Source organism: Microtus oregoni, unplaced genomic scaffold, assembly GCF_018167655.1.
Source record: "Microtus oregoni isolate MIOR12 unplaced genomic scaffold, Mior012 000029F_ref0000214, whole genome shotgun sequence".
Lineage (NCBI taxonomy): Eukaryota > Metazoa > Chordata > Mammalia > Rodentia > Cricetidae > Microtus > Microtus oregoni.
Genome location: NW_024543088.1, coordinates 20,200,220 through 20,214,162, shown reverse-complemented (window position 1 = coordinate 20,214,162; position 13,943 = coordinate 20,200,220). Strand labels below are relative to the sequence as shown.

The 13,943-nt window shown below is 49.6% G+C and overlaps 1 protein-coding gene across 2 annotated transcripts in view; it reads right to left on the bottom strand.

Annotated features, from left to right (window-relative positions):
* The window catches only part of Txnrd2 (thioredoxin reductase 2), a 53,309-nt gene that overhangs the window by 23,232 nt on the left and 16,134 nt on the right, over window positions 1-13,943 (bottom strand). For both annotated transcript variants that reach the window (XM_041678405.1, XM_041678406.1), the window contains exons 8-10: window positions 12,415-12,485; window positions 2,423-2,442; window positions 1,617-1,708 (exon numbers count right to left, since the gene is read on the bottom strand). In XM_041678405.1, the coding sequence (XP_041534339.1) occupies window positions 1,617-1,708; window positions 2,423-2,442; window positions 12,415-12,485 (183 nt within the window). The remainder of the gene's footprint in view (window positions 1-1,616; window positions 1,709-2,422; window positions 2,443-12,414; window positions 12,486-13,943) is intronic.

The following is a 13,943-nucleotide window of genomic DNA, read 5'->3' as shown; positions in this document are numbered from 1 at the left end:
GCTCCTAGCACACAGGGCCCCATGTGTCACCAGGCCTCACTGTGGCCTGGCCAGTCCATATACAGCTCTGCAGTTAAGCCAGGCCAACAGCAGAGACTAGACACAGCTGCCTGGAGGTCATAAACAGCCACCATTTAAAACCTGTGCTATCTGCCTGAGTGAGGGGGTTCATGCTGGATCACATGTATGAGGAGCCCTTTACATCAGGGATCAAATCTCAATTTGTCACAAACAAAGGAACTGACCCATTAGCTGCTTAACACTCTGCATGCCACCAGATGCCTGGCGGACTCAGACGTGCAAGTCTCTAAGGGGAACTAAGGGCCTGCTCAGTGCCCAGTGCGCCTACTGCCACCTGGCCTGAGACTCCAGCCCTCTTCCCTGCAGGCCCCTTTCTTATACATCTGCAGCCTGTCTGCTGCTAACATGTCCCCCGGCAGCAGGAAACCCTTAGGCTCCCCAGATGTTGTTCCCTGTAGAGGGGCTTGGTATGCATACCCTCGGCTGTAGTGGCACAGCTTTAGGATGAAGTCACACACAGCTGCAGGGGATGGAAAGGTGTTTGTAGGGTAGGGTGATGGAAGCAGGGGTCATGAGACCATGGACCCAGTATATTACATATTCAGCTGTCTTTGCCAGGCTTCTCTCATCAGAGTTTAGCATGATCAAGGACTGGATAATCTTTGGTAGAGTGGTGTGGGAAGTCCTTCTGTATGTGTGTTGCTTTTATTTTTTTATTTTTTTTTAAATATTTATTTATTTATTTATTTATTTATTTATTTATTACGTATACAGTTTCTGCAGGCCAGAAGCGGGCACCAGACCTCATTACAGATGGTTGTGAGCTGGGATGTGGTTGCTGGGAATTGAACTCAGGACCTTTGGAAGAGCAGGCAATGCTCTTAACCACTGAGCCATCTCTCCAGCCCCCGCTTTTATTGGTTAATGAGTAAAGAAACTGCCTCAAAGCTGCCTCAGCCTGTGATTGGGTAGAATAGAGCTAGGCAGGGAAAACTAAACTGGATGCTGGGAGAAAGAAGGCAGAGTCAAGAGACACCATGTAGCCACCAGAGGGGAAAGATGGGAGCTGCCAGCTGGAACTTTGCTGGTAGGCCACGAGCCTTATGGTAAAATATAAAAGAATAGAAATGGGTTAATTTAATATGTCAGAGCTTGCTAGGAATATGATATAGTGATTGGCCAAGCAGTGGTTTAATTAGTACAGTTTCTGAGTGGTTATTTAGGGAGACTGAGCAGCCAGGAACAAACAAGTGGCCTCCTACTACAGTACAGGACATAGACTATTTGGCATCTCAATGACAAACTCAAACTTAGATTTTAATGGGTGACTTATTTTGGGGGATAGGACTTGAAATACTACCTAGGCTGGCCTCCACTCTTGGACTCAGATGATTCTCCTGCCTCAGCCTCTCAAGTGGCAGAAGTACAGGCTTGTACTAGGCCACCTGGTTTTTGAGAACCGTTTCTGAAGATTCAGGCCTCTCCCCTAGGACACACCTGCAGCTGCTTGGGGCAGTGTAAGGTAGCCAAAAAAAAGAATGTGGCTTCATGGGAGAAGCCGAGGCCAGATGAGAGCAGGGGCTCCTGGGCACTACCTGGTCAAAGCCGCGAAGGGGGATGCTGCGCATCATGACCGTGGTATCCAGTCCAATGCCTGTGAGGAAGCCGGCACACTCTAGGGCTACGTCTTCAGCAGCAAGCTAAGGAACACTAACTGATTGTGAGTTAGGGAGCAGAGGGGCAACAGAGCCTGGACCCTGCTCCCACTGCCCAGGCTCCTGTTCCTGCTCAGCACTGGAGGAGACTCTGCTGAAAGCTTCGGAGATCCCCAGGGCCCCGGGTCTCAAGTACATAGAGCTGCCAGTCCCAGCTGCAAACTCTCCCAACAGCACCCACAGGTCAAACAAGTTTATGCCTCCACAGGGCTTCCATCCGGCTCTGGTGTTTAGTCTCAACCTTCAGGGGAGAAGAACCTTGGAGCAGAGTTGCAGAGCACTGCTCGTGGCCTGTGCTCCTAGGCTCAGCCCTGGGGCTTTCATCTTCCTTCTAGATCCTGTCCTGACCCTGAGTCCCTTAGGGTTCCCCTCTTGACCCTTCCTGGTCTGACTGCTTCTCCTGCAGGGATGAGGTCAGCAGGGCTGCTCTCAAGGGAGATGCTCATCACAGCCATTGCGACGGCCTTGCACCCTTCTCCAGCTGTCTCAGCAAGCTTAGTGTGAGGTTCAGGAAGCAGTAGCCTTCAAAGGTCAGCCCCAAACAGTTCCCTGGGCCCAGACCCCCAACCCTAACAGGTTCAGTTGAGTCTCCATGCAAGAAAACGAAGTATCTCCTGGGAGGGAGAATAGTAAAGGGGCGGAGCATCATTCCTAAGGATGGCCATCTGCACTTCTGCAAAGGATACAACTGGCTCCGACCACCAACCTGTGGAGGAAAATAGCAAAGAGCACAAAGTGAGTCCTAGCAAGGCTACACGCTGTTGTTGCAAGGCTGGGATGAAGACGGGCCCTGTAGCCTTCTTGCTAGTTACTCATAAGCAATGACAGTTGAGGCTGACTGTTCAAACAGGTGATGTCAAGGTATAGAACCCGCTTCCTAAAAGCTACAGCTATGAAATACAACACAGCAAACAGTGCTATTGAACCAGCAAATTGCCTGGTGGTGAAGGCTGCATGGTCAGTGACAAATGACACCTGGCCTGTGAAAAGCATAGGCAGCACCAGGCACTGGTGGACATGTTGATAGATGGCCCTCAGAAGCACAAGGCTTTCCTTCTGCCCACAGATGAGTCTTGCCTCTTGAGCCAGGATGGAAGCAGGAATGACCTGGTAGAACATTAAGAGGGCCAGAATGGGGAAAGAGGCTTATAGGAAGCAGCTCCCCATGAGTAGAGCCCAGATCTGTCTGTCCAGTCCTACTACATATGGGCCCAAGGCCCCCCGGCATTCCGCTCTCTCTCTCCCCTCTGTCTCCCTCTCTCTCTCCCCTCTGTCTCCCTCTCTCTCTCCCCTCTGTCTCCCTCTCCCCCCCCCACACACACACCACAGAGTCAGAACAAGACACTGTAACTCACTGAAAACAGTCATTTTAATCTTCTCTTGTGGCCAGGTCCACACTCCACATACATGCACATATAGGGACAAACAAACATGAAAAGTCCTTTGCACGCACATACACACTGTGAACATACTAATATAGACAAGTGGTCACACACACCTGTCCATATCCTCTCACATGCACACCCATGCAAAACACACAGGCACACATGTGCACACTCATGCAAAAGGGCTGAGGAAACAAGGATTCCCAGCCAGGGCGGCTGCATGTGGGTGGGCTCGTCAGATCACCCCTTCAGTCTTTGAACAAGAGCAGGTGATGTAAGGATGGATAAGCCTGATGTCAGTACTAATCCTGGCAAGTACTAATGATATAATTCCATTTCAAAAAGCGGCGGATCCCTCAGAATACTTGTGCAGGTGCCCTGCGGGAACCATCTGGCATGCTGCTTCTGCACAGGAGCTGGGGACAGAACTACACTGACTGGCTGAGTACAAGGTGGCCCCAGCTGGTCATACAAGCCCACTCAGCATATGATGAACATGGACAGGGGATCCTGAGATCCCAAGCAGGACAGCAGAACAGAGGCACTTTCCCGGTCCCCCAATGAACTGGCCATGCCAAAGAAACATACACAGGATGCAAGTGTGCATCTGTCTGCCTGCAAATGCCCACACAGGTGCAACGTGTTTCCGGTAGAGACATTTTCCAAAATATAAAACCTAACACTTTTTGGATTTGATGTATATAGTGAGAGGTCTGAGCCATTTAAGATATGAAAGTCTGAGTTACTTAAGAAGCAAACGGAATTAAGCTGCTTCAATCACCCTGCCTCACCTGTAGGATGGAAGGTGAAGGTCTGAGCGTCTAACAAGCAGTAACTTTGTTCTCAGCTCCTTGAAGAGCATGCTGGACCCAGCCCCCACCTTCCAACAAGCTGTGGAGACCCAGCCTAGAGGGGCAGCACCAGTACAGTCCTTCTGTTGGTGACTGGGCCTCTCTACTTATCTCAAGCTCCCTTCAGACTCTCCCCAGGACAGCTGGAACCCCAACCCCCATTTCTAGGCCCTCCTACCACATTGCTGAGTTCGAAGCAAACCGTTTCCAGAATCTGATTCTTCTGTTTCTGCAGTCCACGTGTGCCTCCCCGCCTCCCACAAAGCAGGCTGGGTGTGGGAGATGGGTGGGCGGGCAGCCAGGGATCGCCATCTGCTCTAGCAGAGCCCACGAGCACTGTGGACCTCCTGAGGTGGCCCCACCACAGAAGGTGGAGAGCCATCTCCCAGGTGCCCCCAGCCCTCAGGCCACCACCTCCAAATTGCCAACTCCAAAGCACACAAGGGAAGGCAGACACCCACAGGCAGGCACATTCCTGGGGGTGGGGGAGCTTTGAGTGAACACACGAAATCTCCACAAAAGCTCACATCTTGCTTGAATGGACAGTGACCTTGGGCCACTTGTTTTATGAGTCCTGGTGACAGTAGCGCTGGTTTTCACTCCACCTCTTCCTCTAACTGACGAATTAATGGGAACATTTATTCTTTCAAAGATGAACAAAAGAAATCAGAGGACTGACGTTCTTTCTAGGAATGGCCATGCCTGCCTGTAATCCCAGCACTTTGAAAGTGGAGGTAGGAAGATCAACTTGAGCCACAAAGGGAGTTTGAAGCCAGGGTGGACCCTTGAGAACAGAAAGTGGGGAGGAGAAGACTGAAACAAAAGCAGAGACAAAATGAAGCTTCCAGATCCTGAGTCAGTTCCCAGAGGTGGAAGCTGTAGATTGACTTCTACTGGCCACACTCACCCAGGACCAGCTGCAAGGCGCAGTGACCAGTGCAGCTGCAGCCAACCGCAAGGGATGGCAGTGCTGGTGCTGGTGCTGGCAGGCTGGAGGAAGGTTTGGAAGCTCAAGAGTTAACACTGTATTTAAAGACCCTGGGGTCAGATCTTTGTCTGCTCAACCAGAAGTCACCACCATCTTATACCTTGGTAGCCTTGAACCTAACCCCCCCCCCCGTGTGTGTGTGTGTGTGTGTGTGTGTGTGTGTGTGTGTGTCTGTGCCTTTTAATGTGCCAACATTCTCCATGGATGCATGAGATTAGTTTAATCACAGGGTGGCTTGCTTGTCAGAACTGAAAGGGAGGAGGAAGCAGAAACAAGGGCATTAACACAGACCTGTGAAGCTAGGCTTACAGGGTGCTCAGTCTGCCTCTCAGCCGGTAGGACCCTAATCCTGTCTCCAGGAGGCACACCCACACAAGTGACAGTCTCACAGGAGCACCTGGTTCCTTGGTAGTACCGCCAGTCCAGGAAGTGCCAGTCAACACTATAGAGCCACAGACTCTCCAGGAAAGCAGCTCCAGAGAGGAGACACCACAAATCCTCCATCCTAGTGGAGCTGGCTCCAGATTTGCCTGGACCTGCCAGTACCACCCAAACCTCTAGGGTCTACCCCTGGACCAAGCCCTGAGTAGTGGGAGCTACCCAAGGTCCTGGCCCCACACAGGCAAACAAGCAGAAAAGCTGAGAATCAAGCCCCAAGCTGACAGCCACTCTCCCTGCTGCCTCACCAGAGCACCACATGAGACAGTCAGAAGCTGGGCAGAAAATGAGAATATTGTGCAGCCATGGCTCTAACTAGGTGGTTCTTCTAAGATAAAATGTACCTTTCTAACTCCTGCGCTTAGAACGGGAGAAAAATGGTCATAGTACCTTGGGCAGCTTCCCAATTTAGTGAGGGTCAGACCAACTCGGATGGCGGCATTAAATCAGCCAGTCTAAAATTCTCTTGTCCAGTATGCTGCCCCACGCTTGTAGTCACAGCACTCAGCAAAGGGAGGCGGGGCTGTCATGACACTGAGACTGGTTTCAGTTGCACAGCAGGCTCCAGACTAGCCTGCACTAGAGACCCTATCTCATAACGCAAAACACTCTCAGCTCCACAGTGCCCAGAGACAGAGAACCTCAGGTTGGCACGGGTACATGGGAGTAGATTGTCATGGGCTGGCCTCAGTCACCACCATTTCCAGGGCTAGTGTGGTTAGTGTGTAGCTAGGATGGTTTGAATGGGACTAATAGCAGAGGGAGAGATTGCCCCCCAAGCTCTGTAAGCCTTTTGGGGACGAGACACAGTGTGAAGGGAGAGCAGGAACAAGCAGGTTGTAATTGTTACCTGGACACAGCTCCTGGGGCTCAGGTCCAGTGTGGGAGAAGCTGTGGAGCCAGCTGCTCACCCACTGCAGCCTCTTCACCATCCTGGGTGTGCCAGCTCAGGAACCAGAAACAGTGAGCCTAGCAACAGCACCCACTGGTCAGTCTGCTGGGGGCAAGGGGATGTGGACGAGAGTGCCTGTGGGAGGACCCTGCTTCGTGGTTTGGATATCCAGAAAAGAGAGGTCAGAAATGCTGGGCCAGGTCAGCTGCGGGGAGGGGGTCCAGGCCTGAGAATCTGTGGGGCACAGAGGTTTTCTGGAGATATGAGGGAACAGGGAGACAGTATGAGCTGCAGGGTTAGAGGCAGGGCCAGCTCTTGCCACTCCCTTGTCCCTACACACCTGGTTCAAGCTACCTGTGATCTGTAAGTGAATCCCAGTGCCAACTTCCACATCCCTAAAGCAGGGTTAAGGAGCAAGCTCACTTTTCTCACCTACATCCTTCACTGTCAGGGCCTTGCTGTGTCAGTGGGACAGTTTTTCCACAGGCATCAGCCACCTTCCTCACTGGCAGTGGAGGCCTGCCCTCAGTGGCCACTATCTCACTCCCTACTTTTCCCAAAGGAGCCCTGCACTCTGGTCTCCCTCCCTACCTCATCCCTTCTCCAGCTTGTCCTAGAGTGTGGCAAAGAGCAACGTAAAAGGCAACCAGGCCCAACATACACTGGTAGTTGGGTGGCCAAGAGTGGGCAGGTGCCAACATGCTGTCTTACCCTGGGCCTCATACTGCCCAGCTTCAGCCCCTCTAAGACAGGACAAGGAGTCTAAGACAACATTTGCAAGCTCAGGGGTTCTTTCTATGAAGTTGCTAAGACCCTGGGTTCTAGCCAGGTGCTCCATCTACTACAGCTGACAGGTGTGACCTCGCCTGGCCAGCATCCAGCTGCTGGGTAAAGGGTGTCACTTAACCATGTCTTCTATGGACAGAGCTCAGACATAGCGCCTCATCTCTGCCATCTGGCCAGCCCTGGGCTCTCTGAGACTCAGATGTCATCCAAGGAGGAAAGAGGTTCCTCCGTTGATGCCCAGGAGCAAAGGCAGTGGGAGGTAATCCTGGAAGCCCAGACAGCTATAGTTACCACGCTGAGCTCAACCCACCTCATGGGTGACCAGCAGGCATTTGTCACCACACCCCACATACACACACTAGAAAATGAGTCCTGGCTGCTGCCTGTGCCCAGGTAGACAGAGGAAGGAAAGCTCTGAAATCCTGCTGATCCTACCATGGTTCTGGGGTCCTTCCTCAACAAATGCCAGCCAGCAGACAGTGCTCACTGCAGGCCCAGGCCCAGAGGTGCCATGTACCCTTTGGTTGCTGACCTGGCCTGCTGGATGAGCCATGTCAAAGTGTCACCCGGCTCCGGGAGGCACCCTGGGGCCATAGGGACAGCCCTGGGATCCATATTAATTTCAGCTCCATTTTAAAGGGGAGTTAAAATAAACACAGGGAATATTTATAAGGCAAATAAATCTAGCAGAAACAGCCCCTCCAAGTGTGAGCAGGGCCTCCCCCTCTGCCCCAGCCCAAGCTGATAAAATACAGAAATGCTACTGTAGACCCTCCAGGCTTATTTTGACTGCGCGGAGGAATGTAACATGTAAACACTGCCTCCCCTGCCGCACTGTTACAACTTGCATTAACAGCCTGGACAAAGCCGCATTTTCACAGAAGCATCGTACAGGGATATATCTCCAGCTGAATTTTTTTTAAAAAAAAAAAACCATTTCCTCACATAAATCATGCTCAGAACTAAACGGGTGACTGATGCACCACAAACACTTTTTTTCTTAAACAATAACATACCTAGATTCCATCTACACGAAGGAGCTTAAAAAAAAAAAAAAACCCTAAATGTTTTTTTTCTGGAGAAAATAAATACTGCCGTTTTGTTCCTGACTAAACTATCTGAGGGCCATATCTTTTCAGCTGAGCCAGCTCCCCCTGGCCCCGCACACAGCCGCAGGGGAGAGGTCCCACTTCTGGACTAGCGGGGTTGGGCTTGGAGGGTGCTTTCTTGCTGGGCTGCACTACATGCGCAGCATTGGGTCGGCTTACCAGAAACGGGGCCGACCAGAACTCAGAGAATTATGACCTTTAGAGAGAGCCCAGAAAAGAGCCTCAAACTAGACTAGAGATGGAGAGCAGGGCCAGCGTCCAGGGCTACTGCAGCTCCAGTGCTGTTCATGTTGGGTCCAGCACAAAGGGCATCATGGGAAGATAGGAGAGGAAGAACCACCCAAAGAAGTCAGGGTGCCGGAAAACAGAGAGGGAGTAAAACAGGCTTAGTGGCAATGCCCAGCAGCAGCACTGCTTATAGACAGGCAGCAGGGGCCACAGGTAAGCCAGCGAGCACCACAGCAGCCCAGCTCCACAGACAAGGGCAACCAAGCCCAAGACATAAAAAACCACCCACTCAGAGGCAAAACCAAAGCAAACCAAAGACCAAGCTGGGGTGGGGGAAGGCCCTTTTTCTTAAAAGTCATTAAGAGCAAAGAGAGGTCTAGGTTACATCTAAAAGAGAAAAATTATTTGTACATCTATAAGTTACAAAGAATCTTTATGGTATAGGACATGGGACATCTCTGATATTTGAACCGGCTGGAAGATAAGGAAGAGATCAGGGTGGGAGACCCAACCAAATACAAGGCCAAGGTTCACAGGTTGATCCCCACACGGGCACTCTGAATTTGAGAGGCTGTAAATTCATGAAAAGACATCCATGGAATCCGAATGTGTTCACTCTAGCAGACAGTCAAGGCTAGACCAGCAGACAGGGCTGGAGCTCAGCAGGGCAGTGCTCTGGGTGCAAAGCCCTGGGAAAGTCCAGATCCCCCACACCTAGAAATAATTATGGCATAAAAGAAAATGATAATTGTTCTGACATAGAAATTAAAACCTTGGGTGGGAATTGATCATTTGGCTAGTATGTGTAAGGGCCTGCATTTGAGCTCCAGCACCGCAAAAGATAAAAAAAGGGCAAAGACTTGAGAGATGGAGCAGTGGCACTGCACACCTGGCAAGCTGAGGCAGTAGGCTCCCAAGTTTGAGGTCGCCCTGGTCTGTAGGATGAGTTCCAGACCAGCAGGACTACAAGGTGAGACTGTCTCAAAAACCTACAGAAATGCATAAGTGTTTGAAAAAAGCAGAAGACAAAAGGCAGGAGCTGGAGAGAGGACTTGGTGGCTTAAAGTACTTGATGCTTTTGACTCCAGCACTCATAGGGTGGCTATAACTATAACTCCAGTTCTAGGGGATCTGATGCCCTATTCTAACTTTCATGGGTACTAGGCATGTATATGTTATACATATATACATGCAGACAAAACACTCATAGACATAAAATAAATATTTTTAGAATTTATTATTATTTTGTGTGCATGTACATCTGTGTGAGGGTGTCAGAAGCCCTAGAACTGGAGTTACAGACAGGTGTGAGCTGCCATGTGGGTACTGGCAACCAAACACAGGTTCACTGGAAGACCAGCCAGTTCTTCAACTGATGAGCAATCTCCCCAGTCCCTAATTTTTAAAATAATAATAATAATAATAAAAGACAAAAGGCAAATCATAGTTTGGTAATTCAGTGGAAGTCATCATGAATCCGTATGAACTCATCCTCAGTCTGAGGGAGGGGCTTTAGACAGCAGCAACTGCAGTCACATGTGGGAACGGGAAGACAGCCAATCCACTCTGTGTCTCACAAAAAAGCAGACAATGCCCATGTTATGGGGATGAGGGAGAAGCAGGCAACAGAGCATTAGGGACAGGGTGCAGCTAGCCTGTCAGCAAAGGCTGCAAGCCCTTGAACCCAGCTTTTCTGCTTCTAGGAAAGGTGTCCTTATAGGTCTTATACCGTCAAATTTGTTGGTCAAATGTGCAGGTGCAGCAACACTAGACCCTGGTGTACCACCAGTGGGAACATGGGAACACCACAACTGGGGACACTACCAGTGGGAACACCACGACTAGGAACACCACCAATGGGAACACCACGACTAGGAACACCACCAATGGGAACACCACGACTAGGAACACCACCAATGGGAACATCACCAGTGGGAACAGCACCAGTGGGAACACCATGACTAGGAACACCACCAATGGGAACATCACCAGTGGGAACACAGTATTGGGCTATTGAAGGTAGTCTGATCAGCACAATAAGCTAACAATTCCAATGCCACTCAAGAGAGTGGAAAGCAGGATTCAGACATCCATGTACCACCTTCCCAGGAATGCAATTCACACTGCCCATCCATGGAGGAGCAAATAAACAAACCGTGAGATGCTGGTGTATTATGATCAGCTGTAAAAAGGAGGAGGGGCCAGAAAGGTGGCTCCATGAGTAAAGGCACAAGCTGCTGAGGCTGATGACTTGTGCATAGACACACACATATAAATAAAGCAAAAAAAGCTGGGTTTTTGTTTGTTTGTTTAAGGAAGAAGCAGCCAGGCATGATGAAGCATGCCTGTAATCCCAGAACCCAGTTTGTAGAGACTGGAGGATCAGAAGTTCCAAGATCATCTTGCCTACATTATGAGTACAAAGCCAGACTAAGAATATGAGCCCTGGGCTGGAGAGATGGCTCAGTGGTTAAGAGCATTGCCTGTTCTTCCAAAGGTCCTGAGTTCAATTCCCAGCAACCACATGGTGGCTCACAACCATCTGTAAAGAGGTCTGGTGCCCTCTTCTGGCCTGCAGACATACACGCAGACAGAATATTGTCTACATAATAAATAAATAAATAAATAAATATTAAAAAAAAAAGAATATGAGCCCTGTCTCAAAGGAAAGAGGCTCGGCCAGCAAGATGGCTCAGCAGGTAAAGGTGCTAACAACCAAGCTTAACAACCTGATCTTGACCTCTGCAACCCACAGGATGGAAGAAGAAAATCAACTCCTGTAAGCTGTGCTCTGACCTCCACACACACATCTGGCATCTGTGCAGCCACACACCAAACAAACCATGTGGGCCTGATGAAATGGCTCAGTGGGTAAAAACATTTGCTGTGTCTAATCTGAAGAACCCATATAAAGGTGGAAGGAGACAACCAAACCCCAAATCAGCCTTTGACTGTCACGTGTGCACTGTGGCACTCAGGTGTACATGCATGCACACGCGTGTATGCACACACACACACACAAAGATATCTACGTGTAATAACAAGTCAATTTTTATCCATTTAAAGGATCTTCACAGCCAGGCGATGGTGGTGTACACCTTTAATCTCAGTATGTGGGAGGCAGAGGCAGGTTAATCTCTGTGACTTCAAGACCAGCCTGGCCTACTAAGTGAACTGTAGGACAGCCAGGGCTACACAGAGAAACCCTGTCTCAAAACAACAACAGCAACAACAACAACAATGAGCTTGGAGCTGGGGCTATAGCTTCAAAGGTAAAGTACTTGCCTGGCATTAGTGAAACCCTAGGTTCAATCCCAAACATCAGGGCTTTAGAGGTAGGATTTGCATCCACTGAAATAAGTCCAGTGCATACGTACATGTCACATCCTCATACCTGTACAGATGCTCCAACATACACAATATACACCTGCATACATGCACATATTTACAAGCATACATATGTGTACACATGCACACATACTCTCGCACCTGCCAACTACTGGGGTACTTTTTTTCACTACTATTTACTAGAGAAGGCACAATGCAGTGAATAGTTATCAGCCAAGCCTCTGTCGCCCTCTTGTGGCCACTCTGGTCCCTGCAAGCAGGAAGCCTACACCACACTGAGTCCAGTATCAGCTCTGGGCAGGCTGGTGCATTTGCACATGTGCCTTGTACAAACTGCTGTTCTCACCTTCACACCTGGCCATAGCGTGGAACATGCTCAATGCACAAAGCAGACAGAAGAGATGATCAAGAGGGACCCAGTAGGGTCTGCTGCACCATGGGTTCAAGGGACACTGCTGACAACCAATGCCCTGTACAACAGCTGGCTCGGTCTCTGTAACACTCATCACCTTCAAGACAGTCACAGGACACAGGGTGCCAGCAGTCCTGCAAAGCGGTCTAGAAAGGGCCATCTTTCCTTCTTTTAGAGGATGATCCCATGTCTCCAGTAGGATCAGAGAGCGGATATGCCACATAACACACGCCAGGCTTACGTTTTCCCAGGGGACTCCTTCAGCCAGAAGATATCATCACTTGTGATTCCATATTCCAGGGCTCCTTTGATCTGTGGAGAAAAAGAGAATTCATGTGACCAGACAGCAATCCTCATTCTACAGAAACAGCTCAATCCCATGAGGGGAGCCTTTCTGTCTTTTATCCATATCTTCAGGTTACAACCATCTGTGGGGATAGGAGATGACCCCATGCACACTCCCCAAGCATGCCACCCCTATCCAGAAAGGCAGGAGTGGCAACTCCATCATAGTCATATTGATGCAGATCCAAGACAGAGGCATGCAGAATGCAGTATAGACTGAAGGATCCCACAGACATGCATGCAGACTGCAGTATAGACTGAAGAATCCCACAGACATGCAGACTGCAGTTTAGACTAAAGGATCCCACAGACATGCAGACTGCAGTATAGACTGAAGGATCCCACAGACATGCAGACTGCAGTATAGACTGAAGGATCCCACAGACATGCAGACTGCAGTATAGACTGAAGGATCCTATAGACATGCAGACTGCAGTATAGACTGAAGGATCCTATAGACATGCAGACTGCAGTATAGACTGAAGGATCCCACAGACATGCAGACTGCAGTATGGACTGAAGGCTTCCACAGACATGCAGACTGCAGTATAGACTGAAGAATCCCACAGACATGCAGACTGCAGTATAGACTGAAGAATCCCACAGACATGCAGACTGCAGTATAGACTGAAGGATCCTATAGACATGCAGACTGCAGTATAGACTGAAGGATCCTATAGACACGCAGAGATTTCATGGTTCCTGGTTTTAAAGGAAACCTCTGCAGTCCTTAGCTGACACTAAGCTAATTAAGTAGACTCCAGTGGCCACACACGACAAAAAAAGAAATGCTTCACAAAACCAGCTCCCCAGCAATGAGAAAATCCCAGTGGGTGTTACCATATAAGTTACTTGAAATACTCTGCTTTCACCAAAAGACCTGAGCTATGTGAGAGGACAGAAACTGACTTTCAGATACAGCTGCAGGGAGCTGTGGCCTCTGGAAAACAAGCTGGTGGTCTCTCAAAAGGATAAGTCAAACGATCATGTAATCTAACTTCCACTATTTTTGGTTTAGTTTAGTTTTGGTTTTTTGAGACAGGATGTGTACCAGAGCCCTGGCTGTTCCAGAACTCGCTTTGTAGACCAGGTTGGCCTCAAACTCACAGAGATCCACCTGCCTCTACCTCCAGAGTTTGGGGATCAAATGCTTGCACCACCAGGCCCAGCTCAGCTCTAACTTCCATTCTTAATAAAGACCCAAGGGAAGCAGTAACAAATTCCACCACTTTTACACCAGGTGGTGGTGGCGCATGCCTTCGATTCCCAGCACTCAGGAGGCAGAGGCAGGCAGGTCTCTGTGAGTTTGAGGTCAGCCTAGTCTACAGAGTGAGTTCCAGGACAGGCTCCAAAGCTACAGAAAAACCCTGTTTCAAAAAGCCAAAACAAAACAAAAAAACCCTTTACATGGATGTTCATAGCACA